Source organism: Crocodylus porosus, unplaced genomic scaffold (genome assembly GCF_001723895.1).
Source record: "Crocodylus porosus isolate Cpor-Errol unplaced genomic scaffold, CroPor_comp1, whole genome shotgun sequence".
Taxonomy (NCBI): Eukaryota; Metazoa; Chordata; order Crocodylia; family Crocodylidae; genus Crocodylus; species Crocodylus porosus.
In genome coordinates, this window is record NW_017728933.1 from 5200381 (window position 1) to 5218493 (window position 18113).

At 52.0% G+C, this 18113-nt stretch overlaps 2 protein-coding genes across 4 annotated transcripts in view; one reads left to right on the plus strand and one right to left on the minus strand.

Moving 5' to 3' along the window:
• The window catches only part of PLPP5 (phospholipid phosphatase 5), a 7960-nt gene extending 4133 nt beyond the window's left edge, over positions 1-3827 (plus strand). The window contains exons 2-7 of the mRNA XM_019545903.1: positions 6-191; positions 1243-1333; positions 1721-1784; positions 2240-2364; positions 2781-2951; positions 3215-3827. Of these exons, the coding sequence (XP_019401448.1) occupies positions 6-191; positions 1243-1333; positions 1721-1784; positions 2240-2364; positions 2781-2951; positions 3215-3381 (804 nt within the window). The 3' untranslated portion in view covers positions 3382-3827. The remainder of the gene's footprint in view (positions 1-5; positions 192-1242; positions 1334-1720; positions 1785-2239; positions 2365-2780; positions 2952-3214) is intronic.
• Positions 3828-4189: 362 nt separating this feature from the next.
• Positions 4190-17954, minus strand: DDHD2 (DDHD domain containing 2). 3 transcript variants are annotated; one of them, XM_019546098.1, is made up of 18 exons: positions 17708-17952; positions 16381-16593; positions 14785-14975; positions 14113-14202; positions 13139-13259; positions 12160-12249; positions 11728-11863; positions 10869-11077; positions 10559-10629; positions 10165-10287; positions 9112-9207; positions 8666-8806; positions 8266-8421; positions 7809-7911; positions 7546-7710; positions 6802-6973; positions 6460-6577; positions 4190-6225 (listed from the first exon to the last, which is right to left on the minus strand). In XM_019546098.1, the coding sequence occupies exons 2-17, from the start codon at positions 16583-16585 to the stop codon at positions 6496-6498; spliced, it is 2151 nt and encodes a 716-aa protein (XP_019401643.1). In that variant the 5' UTR covers positions 16586-16593; positions 17708-17952; the 3' UTR covers positions 4190-6225; positions 6460-6495. The 3 variants fall into 3 exon arrangements, with proteins under 3 accessions (XP_019401643.1, XP_019401645.1, XP_019401644.1); XM_019546100.1 differs by lacking the exon at positions 8666-8806 and having other exon boundaries at positions 17708-17954; XM_019546099.1 differs by lacking the exon at positions 9112-9207 and having other exon boundaries at positions 17708-17953.
• Positions 17955-18113: the final 159 nt, after the last annotated feature.

Here is an 18113-nt window from a genome sequence, read left to right on the forward strand (position 1 = left end):
GTGAGTGCGGGGCCGGAGGGGCCGGGGCGGCCGGGCCCGCCTGCTTCCCGCCTGCTTCCCGCCTCTCTCCTGCCGCCCGCAGGGTCACGGAGCTGCTGCCGCCCTTCCAGCGTGTCATCCAGCCCGAGGAGATGTGGCTGTACAGGAACCCGCACGTCCAGTCCGACCGGGTCCCTGCCCTGCCCCTCTTCGTGAGTCCTCTGCTGCACCCTAGAAAGCACCTCCTCCCCTGACCCCCTAGCTTGGGTCAGAGGCGGCCGGAGTCTGCCCCACTGACCTGGATGTTTTCCGTGCAGTTTTTGTTTTATTAAGGCTTTTCGGACCCAGAAGAGAGACTTTTTTTTTTAATGCCTTTGTTCACTAAGAGAAAGAAGTCCGTGTCCTCTGCAGCATGTCTAGGTCTCTTCTGCATGGGAATGGGTTGCTAGAGAGAGGAAACTGCAATGGGAAAGCCAGAAAAAGATGGGTTATAGCAAGGGCTTAGGACAAACAGGGACTGCCCTGGAGCTGACAAGATTTCCAGGAAGGAGTGTCCTGTGGGAGGCTGTTTGCTGGCGGCTGTTTGCCGTGTCACTCTCCAGTTGGGCTAACTAGACCTCTGACTTGTGTACCATGACCCAGAGGATTGATGGCTGTCTGCCACATAGGAAAAGTCCTGGTGGGACACAGTCAGAGGCTGTGGGAGCAAATGGTTTCCCTTCAGAGGCAGGTACAGGTTGTAGCAAAGGCAGCAGGACAAAGCCCAGGCGCAGTTTGGAAGAACGTGCTGCGTGCATGGGACTGCTGGGGCACCTGCAGAAAGCGAACCCCATGCCAAGAGCATTCCCTGGAGCACAGGAATGTGTAACCCCTGAGCATCCGTTGCCTCTGAGATGCAGGCCTCCTCTTTGTCTTGCTTTTTGCCTTAGCAAACTGCTCTGAGGCTGCAGGCCAAGGATTCATTTGTTTGTATTGTAATGGGCACAGGGAATGAAACAGAGGCATGCAGTGCAGTTCCAGCCCGTGGTGGGGGCAGCAGTGCCCTGGTTGATAGCCACTGTGCTAATAGCACTGCTGCCAGCGAAGCTGAGCGCTTGGTTTGCAATCTCCTCTCCTACCTGACCTGTGTTTGGAGGGGGAAGCACATTGGTTTTGGGGCAAAGGCTTTTTGCCTTGAGCGGCCCATGCAGACTGCTGTGTGGGGAGCCAGGGTACTCCAGAAAGTGCATCCTATGCTGTTACAATGCCTTTGTTTTATTGCAGCTCATTTCCTTCTTCTCTCCCGTGTCGGCAATCCTCCTGGCAAGATGCTGCATGAAAGTTACCCGGGAAGACACGCAGGAGGCTTGTTTAGGTGAGCATGCTGAACCCTGACAGTCGCTGTTCATAGAGACCTGTGCAGACTTCATGCCCTCCAACCAGGGGTCCTTGGTCTGACAGTAAGACCCTTGCTTCTGGCAGCAGTGACGCCCGTTGGCACTCACAGTCAGGGTGTGTTAAAAAAGGCTTCGTTACCTGCTGGATGCCAGGTTGAAGTCCAAATACTGCCAGCCCCCAGAACATGGAGCTACAGTCCTTCCAGGCAGGAAGCCCTGCTGATCACGCGCCAGGAAGAGCTTCCCTGCATTAGCAGCTAAAGAGCATTCCCTTCCACATGGCTTCTCCTTCCACTGCTGAAGCTGGGCAGATAGAAGCATGCACTGTGTCTGGGGCAGTGCTGACGCTGTTTGCTCTCTTCCAGCTGCCAGCCTTGCGCTGGCCCTCAACGGGGTTTTCACAAACACTGTCAAGCTGGCTGTGGGGAGGTAAGGAAGTTATTTATTCACCAGCGCACTACGCTGTTGTTTAGCTGTCTGCGATTAGCGATAGAGTCCCAGCCCTTGGCAGGTAGTGGTCTGGGCCCAGGGATGGGTACTTACCCTTTGCACTGCGATTATTCCCAGCTGGGAGCTGTTCTGGAAATACCCCAGCAGGCTGCTGGATGAATATGCTCTCACGCTCTGATTTCTCCCTGAGCTTGAGGGTAGCAAGCTTGGGTCGGCTTCGTTGGCTGCTGCTGCGATGCAGAGAGGAAGGTGTCAAGCCACGTAAGGGAAGCGATCTTGCCGCTGCATGCGGCCTTGGTGAGAGCACCACTGAGATGCTGCAACCAGCTAGTCCCAGGGTGCCCCCCTCCTCTTGCAGCAGGTTGTGTGGGCCCCACTCTGGCTTCTCCTTCCCGCATGGAGCAGGGTGACAGACTTTGTTTCTCCTGCCCCAGGCCGCGCCCCGACTTCTTCTATCGCTGCTTCCCAGACGGACGGGGAAACTCTGCGCTGGCCTGCACGGGCGATGTGGCCGTGGTGACGGAGGGACGCAAGAGCTTCCCTAGTGGGCATGCCTCCTGTGAGTGCTGGCACTACCTTGTGCTGCAGGCCTGGGCAGAACCAGGCTCGAGGGAGCCACGTGCCTGGGGCTGGGATCCACCATGCCATCATCCTGCCCTGCAGCCTTGGGCATACCCACCAGTCTTTTCCATGGCTGCTCTGGAGAGGGGAGGCACTGGGAACTTGATGTGTTCCCCTTCCATACGTAGAGTGTTCTCAGTGTGTGCAGCCCCACTGTGACTCTCTCCCCACCCCAGCCCTTCCTTGCCCATGTAGCAGAAGTGCTGTGTCCTCCCAGGTTCTTTGTCTCAAGAACTGGAAGCTGCTTTTCCCTGCTACCACTCCTGGAATGGAAGTACTGGGCCCTGGGTCCCTAGGAAGGGCAGAGTGGGGGCCACGGAGTGCAGTTACCTAAGTGCTGGGCTTTCCTTCCAGTCGCCTTCGCTGGTCTGGCCTTCTCCGCCTTCTACCTGGCAGGCAAGCTGCGCTGCTTTGTTCCTGGCGGACAGGGCAAAGCCTGGCGTCTCTGCACCTTCCTGGCACCGCTGCTCCTCGCCAGCCTCATCGCTTTGTCCCGCACCTGTGACTACAAGCACCACTGGCAAGGTGAGTGCCTTTGCTTGGCTTTGTGCCTCTACTGGGGACAGGGGGCATGGTCAGAGATAGCGGGGGCAGTGTGGGCAAGATTGTCCTGAGGTTAACAGAAAAGTTGGGGCAGCACAAGAAACCCTGGCTGGCAGGGTACAGCCACGGCACATCCGTGCTGCTCAGGGCTGTGTGGAGTGGCCCAGGCTCTCGGTGATGGAAGGGGCATCTGCAGAGGTGTTATAGCCATGGGGGCCCCTAATCCGTGTGTGTTTGCCCTGCAGATGTGGTAGTGGGCTCAGCCCTTGGCCTCATGCTCGCCTACCTCTGCTACCGGCAGCACTACCCCCCACTGACGGACCCCAAGTGCCACGTGTCCTTCCTGGGCAAGGCCAAGGTGCTGCCTGCAGAGGAGCCCAAGCAAGCCAGCTCCGGCTTCCTCGATGTGTAGCCAGGATGGACACTGCTAGTTCCGACCGTGTGGGATCCTCCCTCCCACTTTTGGGACCACAGGGTGGGGACAGATATTTTGAGGCATTGAATCACTGCCTGCTCAGAGAGGAAACCTGAAGGGGAGCAGGCGAGAGCCAGAGGAAACCATCATCTCTGCCCGCGATGAGTTGTCCTGCTTACCAGGCCCCAGGCTTCCTGTCCCTCTGGCCTGTTTTGTGAACCTGCCCTGCTCCATGCCTGCTGTTGGGGGAGGCTGGGGGGGTCTGCAGTGCCAAGCCTGCAGGAGCGGGACAGGGAGCAGCTTAGTGCGACGGAGGGTGGCAGTGTGTTGGGATGAGCTTGGGCATTCCGCTGGCCCGGGAGGCCCCTTCCAGCCCTGTGTACTGTTGCGCTGTCCCCATCTTGGTGTTTTTACTGTCCAATAAAGAGCTGTGTGATGCTTTCGCTGGGAGTTGTAGTGCTTATGGCAGCTCAGAGCCTGGGCCAGGTCTAGGAAACCACTCTGAATGCAAGGGAGGCCAGTCTCCTGGTGGGGTGGGGTGGGGCTGGCTGCTCTTCATTCCAGTTCATGGGAGCAGAGGACACAGCACATGAGAAATCCTCCCTAGGGCATGCTTTGACCTTACAGAAAGGCCCTCCCCCTGCATGGGGTGCTTCTCAGCTGAGCTGCTTTTGCTTCCTTGCATAGGGTTTGCAGATGGTACAGCTGCCCTAGGGCACTAACATGGCCAGCACTTTGGGCCACAACACAAGATCCTGCATCAGTCCTCCCCCCTTCCCTATACAAGCAAGCTTGGCACCCCACAGAGTTGTGTCAGCTTTTACTGGAAAAAAACATTAAATAACATTTGAAATGTATTTAAACTTTTCCTGTTTACAAAGTGCATAATTCCAAGAGCTGCTCCTGACAGTGCGTCCCAGCCAGGACCGTCCTCCCACAGATGGGCAGGAGGTGCTTTAACCAGAGGTTGAGCCCTGCAGCGTCATTTCAAGAGCAGTGGGTTGTTTTGGCTACAGTGGGGTTGGGGATCACGAGCAACGTACACCACAGAAAAGACAGACTGGGGCTATGGGGAGGGCCTGGCACCACATACAGTCATCACTGAGAGAGAACACGCTTGGGGCATCTATTTCAAACTCTATCAAACACAGCAACACCCTAACTAACTGTACTACCTTTGCTTTTCCTTGCTGCGTCGAGGCCAGGGTTCAGTCTAGCCAGTTAATGACCCTGTACATCTTTGGTTACAAGGGATATCTCTCTTCAGGATCTCTGGCCCTTCTTGCCTTGGCAATTACGATTCCCCAGCAACTGAACTAAAACCGCAGCCATAGCTCTGTACAGAAGGCTGCTTTAATTTCACCACCGGGGACATTAAGACATTCCTATAAACTTGGAGGCAACATCATCACCTACAGACACACAGATAAAAATGTAAGCAAAACGGTGCTAGACACTTCCCTTTACTGAATCAGTGCAACCAGGGAGAATGGGGAGTGTGTAGACTGTGCTCATATGCAGCACAGTGACCCTCTTCCTTGCTGGACCCTGCCTGATGGGCTGTTGCATTTTCACTTAAGTAGTTTATGCTTGAATCAGGATGTAACACTGGTAACAAACTACCCCCAGGCTGCAGTGCTGTCTTGTTCCTGCTGCATGGGGTCTGCAGATGCCTATGGGGGGGACCCAGACACCTTCCACTTGAACAAATTCTGCTCTGAACAAAATCAGAGGCATCTGGCCCCTGGGAGGAGAATGGAGTTGGGAGCAAGCAGAGTCTAGAAGAGATGCAGGCCTCCCCCATTTGTTGGTCAGTGGTCCCAGCCAGAGCTCTGCATCAGCATTAACATTATGCAGCAGGCAAAGGAGATGAAAGCCACATGGTGGTCCAGACCCAGGGATTTATTCCCAGTGGCTGGGCTAGTCAGCAAGCAGTAACTAGACACGCAACTGACGGGAACAACGGTCAGAATGTCAGCAGATGGAAATGAAGATAAATCTCTGGCTGGCTTTTGTCACAAACCCTCCTGGCTGCAGAGACCTCTGTAAGATTCTGTACAAAGGCTGCTGCCAACACTTATTAAAAGCTGCTGTGGACAGTGCCTTGGGGTGAGGCTGCCATGCTGACTGACTTGGTACCTCTTTAAAGAAACAGGTAATTATAAGTGCTTCCTTTGGTGTATGAGAACATGCCACTTTCTTTCTGATGCAGGACCCTGCTTAGCGCACCTGGTGGGTGCAGAAACAGATCGAGAGCAGGTTAGAAGAGAATCTGGGTCACTTAGCAGCTGTCGGGAGTGCTTGCTCCTACGCATTGCCTTGTGGCACTGCAAGAGCAGGAGAGAGACCATATCTCATTCTCCCATGACAAATCAGCCCCTTATCCTTTATTCACTCTCATAAGATGCTATGGTTCTGTTTCCATAGCACAGCAGGTACCCAATCCATTTACGGCTTTGAGGTCTCAAGGTTGCAAGTGTCCAGTTCCCCTGCTAAGCAGATGACTTGAGGCTCTCGGTCTCCAGTTCCCAATCCAGGCCACCTCTATCCCACATCTAGATTTGGAACAGCTAGTGTTGCAACTTACAAGACAGACAAGCCAAAGAGTAGATAGGGACACAATGCCACAGGGAGTCTCAGTCGGTCCCAGGTGCTGAGTCAGTGCTGGATATTCTAGCAGAGATTTTCACTGGATTCCTACCCCTTGCACAGAGAGGGAAACTCCAGCTCTCCAGGCATCAGCAGGTAGTCAGGAAGCAGCATGCAGAGGCAGCAGCAGCACAGGATGGGGAGGCAGAGAGGATATCCGGGCTTTCCTGGTGAGGAGTCACATATGTGCATCTAGGGAAGCAAGAAGGAAGGGTACATAGTTTACCAGGATGGTGGTCACTGTTGCTGAGAAGCAGGATGCATTTGCAGGAGCAGAGCACCCACTCATGCTGCCACCCTCCTTCTGGTTCCCATGCTGACTGGGTCTAAGCTGGATCGGATATCTACATTGTGCTTTCCAGACAAGCCAAAAATGCATGAACAGCTTCTAATTTGACAGGGCATCTTAGCAGCAAGGTGACTTACATCAAGTTGCAAGAACAGAGCAACTGGCTGGTGCCTTCATTGGAGAGGCTGATCCAACATAATGCCCTGTGTTTGGTAGATCTCTTTCAGCACCAGCAGAACAGTATCTTCTGACTCCCTGGAGATGGAAAGCCTTGGAATTAGTATCCACACATGCTAACATTCAGAGACAGTCCACTGCATACCCTCCTGTGTTGAGGCACTGGCCACTACAGGGCAGTCCTGTAACTTGCTCATCTGTAAGCAACTTGACTCTGCCTATTCTACCACCCTGTCTTTAAAGCTGCACATGGCAGGTGCTCAATGGCCCCAGGGAGCAGATGGAGAGTGCAAGAAGCTCACCAGTAGCAGAGATGGCCTTGCAGGGCGAATAAATACTCGTTGAAGCTCTCTATTGGCTTCTCCTGAAGCACATAGTCGATGCGGTGGCCACCGTTGAGCATTCCCACATTTATAGGAGAGGCCTCTTCCTTCGCAGCAGCAGCAGCAGCAGGGGGCTCGTTGGGCTTCACCTCTGGAGGAATCAACCACAGATGACAGCACTGATTCTGTGGCAGCACAAAATCAGTGCCAGTGCCATGGACAACACCAGCAACAGGAATGGAGCCCAGGCTAGAAGCCGGATGGGAAGGCAATCCACACAGCTCCTGCAAGAGGAGTGCCACACTGCAGCAGCAGGCCAGAGTGACATGACTGTAGCCTCCAGGCAGCATGAGGAAAAGTAAAGGTTCAAGATGCTATCTGTGCTCTGAGCACCAGAAAGCCCCTCCTCACCCAGGTAGCGTGATCACATGGCGTGGGTCAGAGGGCAGGTTCCTGGGGGAAAGGGGCCTTGCCTCATGTTTTCACAGCATCCAGCACATCCAGGTTTTTGGGCAGTGGGAACAGAAATGCAGTAGCAACAAGGCAACCAACCTAGCCTTAAATGACCAGGGAGCCAGGTGGCCACAGGCCAATTCATTGCTCTCCCTGGTATCCCCCTCCACAGTAGCATGTCCCCCCTGAGCATGGCAGGGGGGACGAGGAGGAAAGCTCCTGGGTTGGCCTCAATCTCCACTGATTGTCTCCTCAGCTAATGTCACCCACCTGTTTGCCCATCTGAACAGTTCTGGGATTCAGCTTCACTCTCTGTGCTGGCTGCCTCCACAGCTGGCAGCGGGGCCCTAGTGAAGGACTGCCAGGCAACACGAAGGGACCCCAGCAGGTTGTTCTTGAGGTCCATGCTCATGCGGGTCAGGCCTTCCTTCAGTTCTGAAACACACGGGGTCACCATAAGTGGGAACACTGTGCAGGGCTGGGACCACACTCACCTGGACAGCAACCTCTGAGAGGAAGCTTGCCTGCCTTACCCAAATGCATCCGCTTCCGGCCCTTGTGATGGGGGAGCAGCATGGGCTCAAACTCCACGTCTGGGACGATCATGGGCTCAATCCTGTAGGCCACAGGGTCGAACTGTGCAGAAGAACAGCAACTAGTACTGGCTTGTGACCCACACACAGATGCCCCCATTCCCTCTAGGGAGAAACCACTCAGCCTAGGGAGTCTTTTACCTGCTGCTGCTTATGGTTTGGAGACAGGCATCACCTAGTAACAAAGCTAATGCAGAAGGTGCCACTGGAGCTCTAAGGACCAGAGGCAGGTTTAGCTGCCCAGTTCCCATCCACTGTGTTGATTGCAACAAGTGACACGGGAAGGGGAACCCAGGGCCCCAACTAGTCACTGGCCTCCCTGTGTGGGTCTGTTGTCTTTTCTCCACTCAGGAGCCAATGTATGAGCACTAGTCCCGTGACTGCTGATTCCACATACCGGATGAAAGATGTTGAAGAAGCCTTTGCAAGTGGGGAGGCTGTAGCTTGGATCAATCCTTTTCACACCTCGCACAGTGAGGAACATCCCAATGGGAGATCCAAAGGCAAAGAAGATAGCAGGCTTGTAAATGAGCTGTGGGTAGTTGGCTGAGACCTAGCAGAGGTGAGGTAAGAGGCAGTGAGAAGCAGCGCCTCACTTGTCCCTCAAGGATGTAATTGTTTGTTACAGTAGCAGCCATGGCCTAACACTACTTGGAATGGGAATGAGCTTAGCAGCCTCTGGGACTAGGAGATGGCCAAGGTGCATGGCAGGGAGGAGTGGGCTGGGACCTGTCTGCCCCCACACAGCTAGAGTGGCACATGGATTACTGGAGGGTGTGAGTGAGCTGTGCAGTTACCTGTCCAAAGCTGACATCTGGGTATGGGCAGTTCCTCCTACTGCTCGGGTTGCCAGCAGAGCCAGGCCCTGCGGACGACTCGGACTCAGTCCTGTGCTCTTCGCTGTTCCCAGCAACGGTCTGTGCCCAATGGTTAGTGTCCTGCAGTAATGGAAACAGGAAACTGCTCCAGTTCTCACCTGGGCATTCAGCACCACAGCTTTCTTCAGCTGAGTAGCTTCTCTTCCCATAAGGCCCTGCTCTCTACTTCTAGTATTGTTACTGAGGCCAGGACCAACACACTACCTGCAAGCCAGGGGTGGGGACCACTGCACTAGGGGGCTTGTACTGCTTCCTGACAAATGCATGCGTAGATTGAAGGAGTCTGAACCACAGCAAGCACCAATGCCCTATGCTGAAGGGGAGGTGGTTTGTGATGGGAATGGTCACCTCAGCAGACCACGCACCTGTGTCTCCCTTTCAGAGCTGATGTAGTGAAGGATCTTCATCCTCGGGCCTAAGGGAATGCCCATGTCTTTCAGATTTTGCTCTGTACACAGGAGCTGAACAGTAAGTCACAGGCATGTTAGTCACTGCTCTGTTACAGGAGGCAAGCAGCCAAAATGTTACTCCTTTCTCCTTGGAGAAGACACCTGCTGTTCACTAAGACAGAAGCAGAGCACTTTAGAATGTGGCTCACAAGGGGACCATTCTAAACACGCTCCTCAGAGGGCGAATCTACACAAAACACTTACTGCGGAGTAGATTAATTAGCTCTGCAGTAAATGCCACTTATTTACATATGCAGCCTTATTTGACCTCAAGAAACTTACAAATGTAAGTAGTAAGGTACTGTGGAGTTTTTTTACTCTGCAGCGCCACATGTGTACATGCTGACGTGGCTAATTGGGGCATAAGGGCGCTTCACTGAGAGGGCTGCCTGCCAGCTAGCCCTGCATGGGGGCACTCTCATGCACCAGCCAGCCTCTGTAGCAGATGGAGCTAGCGGGGGGAGGAGCCCTAGGCTGGCAGGCTGACCCCACCTCACTTCCCTGCCTGTTGGGGCTGCTCTGACCCAGCTCAATGTGCAGCAGTCCTGGGTGCATAGTCAAACAGCATGCCTGGCAGCAATAAAGACCAGCACAATAAGAACTGGAGTTTACTACTACCCATTAATTGCACATGTAGACATGCCCAGAGCGTGGCAGGGAGGGCCCTGAAATCAGTCGCAAGTGTCCGTTAAGCAGAAGTGCCTCCAAACCACCCTACAGCTAAAGAAGCATTCCTAAAGAGTCCAAAGCCCTGAGTCTATGAAGTGCTTGGCCTTAGCATCACCAATGCTCTTAAGAAGGACCCAGGGTACATCAGCACAGGAGAGCTTTACTCCAGCTGACCTTGAAGAAACAGGTGTGTGAAAATGCTCCAGACACCTGGGCACTAGGTGCAGGGGGAGAGCAGATTGGCACGTGAGTAATAAGATGTGCAAGAGCAGCAGCCACCCTGCTAGGACGGTGAGTTACCAGTGCCTGTCTGTCCATTTTCTCTTTCTCAAAGACTGTGCTGTATTCAGACAGCTCAAGCTTCTCCAGGATCTCCTTCACACCGCTGGCATCTGCCCCACGGCTTGCACCCATCTGGGAACTCTGTGAATACAGACAGGTGGGTAGTGGTTACAGCTAGCCTGCAACAACACTCAAAAGATTCTTTCCCAGGGTTGATACTGGGCAGCAGAGTGCAGAGGACCTGCAGTCACTCTGCTGCACAAGCAGGGGAACACAGCTGTGCAGTGACCAACCCGCCCTGCACTTTGCCCTGCAGCAGTTACCTATGCCAGCACTGGCATGGGAATGTAGCCCATAGATTAAACCCTCAGTCTGCAGGCTAAGGGACACACAGAACCAGTGGAGAACTTACCTTTTCTTTGCCATCTTCATCCTCCGAGGAAGCTTTCTGATTTGTCAGGAGGTCAAACAGTATAAGTGATCCTGAGAAAACATCCACATGCAGCCACTGAGGAAAGTCCCAGGTCTCACACATGAATCTGTACATTTACAAGTCATGTCCCTTCCAGGGTGAGGAGGAAGGGGGGTGGGGTGTCTTCTGCCACTCCCACAGAACTGGACTTGGATTCAAAAACCAGATCCCAGACTTTGTACTAAGTGCCTGCAAGCAACATCCTGCAGATTGACCATGCTTGGTCCCCTCACCAGGCTGCACCCCTTACCTAAGCTGTGACCTGCAATGGACACCCCGCCTTTATAGTCAGGGTTTCTCTGCAGGAAGAGCAGATACAGGCGATTCATCTCAGAAGCGACTGTGTCCACAATGGTTTGGCAGTAGGTGGCACTGTTGTAGAAGAAGACGTCCAGGATTGTGTCATTGATGAAGTGACGTAGGCGATTGATGCTCGGCAAGGTGATTCGCTCCAAGTCTCTGCACACAGGGCAAAGCAGGATGCTGAAGGAGAGTGCAAGCACCAGAACCAACTACAGCAATTACCTGCTGGGTTTCTGGCCTGAAATCCCAGCCTTGCTTAAGTGCAGAGAAATTCTGCCACTGGCTTCAATGGAGCAGTGTTTCATCACTAAATCCTGGTTACGAGACCAGTCCTCAGGATTAGAGCGGACAAAAGCTCTGGATGCAAGGTCCATGCCTTCCCAGTAGTTCAGCATGTGTATGGCACTATGCTATGCACCGGCCATGCTCTGTTCCCTTCCCCCCATGAACCACAGAACAGGGTTTTTTAGTTAAATACTTTCTTCTGAGGGGAACCAGGTATCCAACTCCCAGTGACTTGCTCTCCCTTCTTGTAATATGAGCGAGGACCAACAACTTTATATGCTTGCAGACCATCAATGGTGTGTTTTAAACCTGGAATAGGTCTGGCTGTGTCAGACAACTGGATAGATAAGTGCTACAGACAGTACCCAGGCCCCACTGGTGTGCAGTGGTACTAGACCAGGTTTCCATTGCTTTAGTCAGCACCCACTGCAACGGATGCAACCCCAGTACTGCAAGAGAGACTTGCGAGTCTACTCAGGCAACTGCTGCAGCTCTTTTCTCATAAGCAAGAATTTACTTACACGTCCACCCCTGTGGAGTGCAGGCGGCTGTGCCAGTTCACAGGCAGGAACTCCACCCGGCCGATCTGCTGCTGCTCCTGGGCTTTCCTGAAGTGGGCTTGCAGCATGCTCAAGGAGACAGCCCGGAAATCGTTCACTGGGAAGAAAGAGAGAGCACTGTTTCAAGCTCTGATTCAGCCAGTTCCCCAAATCAACCTATTGCACTCACTGTGCTTAGTGAGGACATTGGTGACTGAAACTCAGAAAACCCGCCTTGACCTGAAGTAGTTTAACCTGCTCTCATTCCTTGTAACAAGAGGGGCACCATGCTGAGCCCAAGCGTACCCTGGATGTCATTGTTCCCTCTGTGAAGGCCAGCATCCCCCTGCTTGCTTGCTCTTTCCAGGAGGAAACACAGAAATTGCTTCTTTCCCTGCAGCTCTGTGTACTCACCACATTGAATGATGCTTCGGAACCGGATGTCACACGCCGGCCCAATCCCATGAACTACAAAAACCAAGTGGTCGATCTGCTCGGGCTCTCCTGAGAGGGGGGAAAAACAATTAACTTAGTTTCTGTAACAAGCCCAGCACCTGTTGATCTACCACGCTGTCCTTTTGCCTGCTGCAGGATGCCCATGGAACCCTCAACAGTTTGAGCGAGAGGGGGTCACAACAGTCCCAGGTACAAGGGAAAAGTTTGGCTCTGTCACTGCTTTGGATCACAGGTACAACAACGATGCTTCGCATTGCTGAACAGCTTTGTGTACTTGAAGTACTACACAAACCCCTCCCTTGCCCTCACTCCAGGAAGTGAGAAGCCTTACTCCTTTTCTAGAGGGACAACAGCACATCACACTCACTGCTTTGCAAACTGTCTCTGATGGCAAGACAGGTTCAGTGGGACTTCAGCAGCCCCAAACCTAACTCTGAGCCAATGCCCGCTCTCTAGGCTTTGGTACCATTGCAATGAGACAGATGAGTGCAAAGGATTCTGCAGCTGGGTTGCAGTAATCAAGATACTGGGGTCCCAATTTGAGAAGACTTCAAGGGTCCTGGCTCTCAGAAGGCAGGGGCTCCATTCTTGCCTTGTTTCCACCCTCTGCCCCAGCTTCTCCTCAGGTTCCCGGAGATTATAAACTTGTTGGGACCTAAATAGTCTCTCACCAGGTGGCTGCATGGCGCGCAAGGCACAATGGGGCCTGCACTGGACCAAAGCCTCTGGCCTTCCTTAATGCCAGTGAAAGAGCAGGAGGAAATTTCTCCTTCAGTGAGACAAGACAGCCTCACCATGTCCCCATAAGCAAGCTGCATGTTTAAGAGTTTCAGGCTATGAAGCCATATCCAAAGGGCAGGATGGACAGAGCCACAGAAAACCCAGAAAGTGGCCTCTGCAGCTTTGATGGATGCGGGGTGGGGAAATGTTCACCTACCACTATGGATGTCCACAGAGATGTTTTCTACTCCTCTCTTCACGGTTCTTGGCCGCCCTTGCTCTGCAGAGCTTGAACCCCAGTCGTCAGAGACAGTTACTGGATGGTAGTGCACCATAAGCTGGAAAGCAGGAAGAGAAGCATGTTAACATGCTGGAATGCCAGTAGCTTAAGCATCTTCTGCACAGGGGGACAGAAAGCCCACGATACACCTGGTCAGTCTCATCAAGATCACACCAGAGAGCACAGGCAAGAGCACAGCAAGGGCAAACCTTTCCAGACATGTCATAAGGAAGGACAGAGGTTGACACCAATCCTGAATGGACAGAGGTCACTGGTCCTAAACATATACCGCCAAGGCCCTGTTCTCCCAAGTCCTTTCTGCACTTGCACTACACTATAGTTAAACTTTCTGCAACACTCAGTTTTGCACTGCACTTTCCGTGCTCAGTTAAAATTGGGGAACCATGTTTGCAGGTATTCGGCTGCCTCTGCAAGCCAATGCTCTGAACTGCACCAGTTGGAAAACAAAATGACATGTTCTTGTCTCCAAAACAACTGAGCTCCTGGCCGGTGACTACAGCTATGGATCACAAGTTACAAGACTTCTGTGAAGTCGGGGAGGCCTTACCTATGCAGCATGTGTATGTGTGTTTTAATGCAACTGACCAGTTTGGCAACAAGGGCAGTGTTATGCCAAAGGATCTGGGTCGATTTCTCTGCTCTGCTAATGAGTGTTCTGTGAGGCCCTGGGCAAGTCACCTGTCCCACTGAGGCCAGCTTGTCCATTTATAAAACAGTACATAGCTAAGGGGATAAGAAGTACCATCACAAGCAGACTGGTGTCTATACAGATAAGAACTGTGTGGACCAGCCCTGAAACCAGAAGGCAAAGAGCGACATGCAGTGTCCTCTCCTCCATTCACTGGGCTCTGCCCCAGCTCCTGGTTGGGGAGCATTCAGGTCATCCTTACCTTGGGGTTGTGCAATATAATGATTTCTCTGTTTGGGGACTCAAGTTTCTTTTTCCACTCATCCAGAGTTACAGCGATCATGTAAGCTTCCTGCGGAGAAGAGCATCCCTGGTGAGGCAGGCAGACATGTTTCCATGGGAACTCGGCCACTGGAGAGGCCTGTCTCATCTCCCGTGGCCCCCCATTCTAGGCTAGCTCTGGACAGGGCTTTATAGTATCAGGTCTCTGCTTCAGCAGAGTCAACAGCCTACGATCCTGACCCTTCCCATTTCCATGTGACTATCTTTATTCACATGTCCTTGGCATCTGCAGGACCTTTTGCCTTGCCTAGTTGACTGGTGAGTGGGAGTGTTTGCAAAACCAGGTCCTAGATTAGATCAACACAGGAAGTTACAGCAGTCAAGAACAGGGGAAAGCAAACATGTCTGCAGCTTGACAGACCCAGCTACATCAGAGATGCTGGCAGAAGGGGAGAGCTGCAGGGTTTACAGCGGTGCTGGCAAGATGGGCAAAAGTAACTCTAACATCTATCTCTAGTAAGCCCACATCCTAAAGCAGGATCATGGCGCAGGGAGCTTGGACTGTTACGGAGTTGCCATTACTTCAGTAAAAGCCCAGAAGGCTTGAGAATAGCCCAAAAGGAGTGGAAGTTATCAGATAAGGCAACTTTACCTCCAACTCCTCGCTGAAGCTCTCCGAGTAAGGGACATACTTATTGTCCTTTTCTCCCTTATAAAACCAGGTGCAGCGCCTTACTTCGGACACCTCTTCCTCCCAGTACACGGCATAGCATTGCCTCTGCTTCAGATGCACATCATATCTGCCCCCCGATATCGGAACTACCAGCTCTTCATCGTCTTTCCCTGCAAAGGACAAGGGCTGAGATGAATCACAAACAGACCAGACCGGCTTGTTATCATGGTTTGGACTATGGCAGCTATAGGGAGGCAGGTTTCAGCAGCTTATGCATGGTGTTTACCCAGGAACCGTGTATATCTTGATAGCAAAACCTAGTCAGCATCAAAAATATCAGATAGCTTTGATTTTCAAATACAATTCCCTTACTGGAATAAAGAGAGGAGATCAGATAAAGCCACACTCATTCAAAGCAGAAAAGTGACCTAATTCTGCTACAGACTGGTCTGACCCCATTATTTAGATTGCAGGCACAGCATGCTGTGTTCAACTGCACACATCACCCGTACATGGCAGCCAGCATCCCCTCTAAGCTGTGTAGTGTGCACGGCCGCGTGCGCCAGTCAGTTTAGAGGGAACGCTGATAGCAGCCCAAACCAGACACTAGGGACTAACTTCATTCACTGACATCCAGAGCCTTGGTGCACTGGTGACAGGATGAGAGGGGCCAGGCACATCAAAGCTTTACTCTGATGGTTGTCCTTTGTGGCCCTGCATGTCTGAAGTCTGACAGCAGGACTAGGAAAGGGCTGGTGAGTGTAGCTTTACATGTAGGGACACCACAAGGCTCAGGGTGAGCACTATCATTATGCAAGAGATGCTACACATATGAATAAGACTATCCATTAAAGAATCTTGACTGCTGACTGGACAGCCCTGCCCTCTTCCTGAGGATAAATCCACAGCAAAACAGGAGATTTAAGGGCCAGCCTTCCCAGTGGTGGAATTTAGCCAATGCTGCTTCCCACATAACTCCCTCTCACCTAATTAATAGTCTCTTGTACATGAGAAGAGTGCGCATTGAGTTAATGAGACTTGAATATAGGCTGTACCCAAAGGGACTACTTATTTGTGTATTTAAAGTAATATCAACAGGCCCCTTTAAGGAAGGAATGCTTCCAAAAGAATATAATCTGGTCCAATTTAAAATGCCAGAGGGAAGAACAGAAACTGTGCAGGATGTTCGGAATATTTCTCCGAATTATGGCTTCTAGCTCCAAGGTATCATTAGTAAGTACAATGCGGGTCAAATTTTTAGCAAATTCAGCACTTGTGCAGTGCCTATAATGAAGTCTCTCATAACTTGTTTATGCCAGAACCCCAAAGGGTTCTGAGGTTAGATATTACTATATTTAAAAACAGGGTTACTTAAAATAGAGCTTCATAGATTTTGAAGCTGAACAAACCTGAGATCATCCTGCCCAGTGCACTGTGGTTTGACACAGGATTTGCTAGTGTTTTTATCTGCTCCTGCCTGGAGGCATGGGGACTCTGAGTGGTTGCAAAAACCAGCCCAGGACTTGCTACACCTCTCTGCTAGGAAGCTTCTCACAAGAAGCATGTTCAACTTACTCATCTTTTGGGCCGCTTCCAACTTCTCTGAGTCCTGTGTGCTGAAGGGGATCCATCTCTCTCGGGAATCTGTGACCTTGCAGTAAAACCAGTGAGGAACCACAGCTTCATACTTATTTGCAGCATCTGCCTCTACCACCTCAAAGGAGCTGGACGAATTGGATGACAAGGAAGCATCTGCCGGTTGCTGTTCCACGGCTGACATCACGCTGCCTGAACGAAGGAAGAGAGAGAGGAGACATGCTGAATTTTTATTTTATAAGAGCCTCTGAGTTGTTTACCAAGACTCAGAGCAGAAACACAGAGACACATACAGGTGCACTCATACAGTCCTGCCAAGACCAGCACCACTTTTAAGCACATAAAGCGGATTGACTGACAAACAGCTACAAACTAGAGAAGGCCAGCTGCATAGATAGTTTACTAGTTGCAAAGTTATTGTTGTCCTAATCCAAGATGCATTCAGCAGGCATCTGTGACAGGCCCAGAACAAGAAAGACTGATACCAATTGGCTCCGCTTACTCAAGCACAAAAAGTCCAAAAGGCAAGGGATCCACACAGCTTGGCTGTAAAACTGCCACAGAAACATGAAGAGAGCCTGTGAGAAGATGGCAAAGCCATCAACAGCAGTAAGAAACAAAGGACAACCCAGGAACAATGTTCTTTTATGGACACCAAGCAAAGATACTTCACTGAGCTGGGAGAAACGTGTTAGGAGTCACAGCGACTGTTCTGTTATGTTGGTCCCTTACCAGCATTTCGGTGTTCTTGCTGCTTGCACCTTCAACTTTGTAAGTGTGCCGAGCTTTTCTCTGAGAAACATTTTACGGCATGCTAACCAGCACAACTGACTATCTGCTACAGCACACCTGAATATCCCTCATTCCTCCTCGTTTTACTCAATTTGCTTTTCCCGTGTGCAGAACCACGTCTTATTACTACTCAAAAAGCACGACTGCCAGAGCAGCACTTTTAGTGGAAAGAAGGTCGTCTGCAATTTTCTGAACGTGGGAGCACAGAAGGGTATTAAGAAATATGGCAGACAGCCTAGGAACAGTTGTCCCTGATTTTTGCCACCAAACCAGTAACATTTTGCAAGCAAAATTACACTTTGATTTAGCTGTCAGCTCGATTGAATTCAATAATCGTGGCCAGGAGTAACACCACAGAAGAGACACCTTGCCCCAGAACAATGCCGCCTTTACTTTCAAAGGGTATTTCCTGTATCTGTCCATCCTTCCTTCCAGCTGAGTCACAAAGCCCTTTGCAATGAAGGAACCTGTCCTTGCAGTGTCCCAAACACCTCGGTAAGCTTATCTGCCTTACTGATATGAAGCCAGGCACAAAGGTCAAGTGAGTTGTCCAAGGCTGCGCTGTGAGTCAGTGGTAGCCTTAGAGGGGGAATCCGTGTCTCCCAGCCGTGTACATCAGCCGCAAAGCCGAGGCAAGTTCCCCTTGTAATCTGATCCCTTTTCCAACTGGGGTCCGATGGTCTCGCAGCTGGGCCCTGTCCTGGGCAGCTTCAGTGTCAGTCTTAGCGCTGCCAGGGGCAGGGGGGAATGAAGCAGCTGTTTGCCCAAAACACTAGGGAGGGAAGCAGACCGTTCTTGCAAAGGCCCGTACTGCTCCGGGTACAGCATCAGCGAGCAGCAGAAAGGTTGCAGCCCGGCCCTCACCTCCCCCCCCGAGCCTGCGCGGAGCTGCAAAGCGGCTCCGTCCCTCGGCCCCGGCC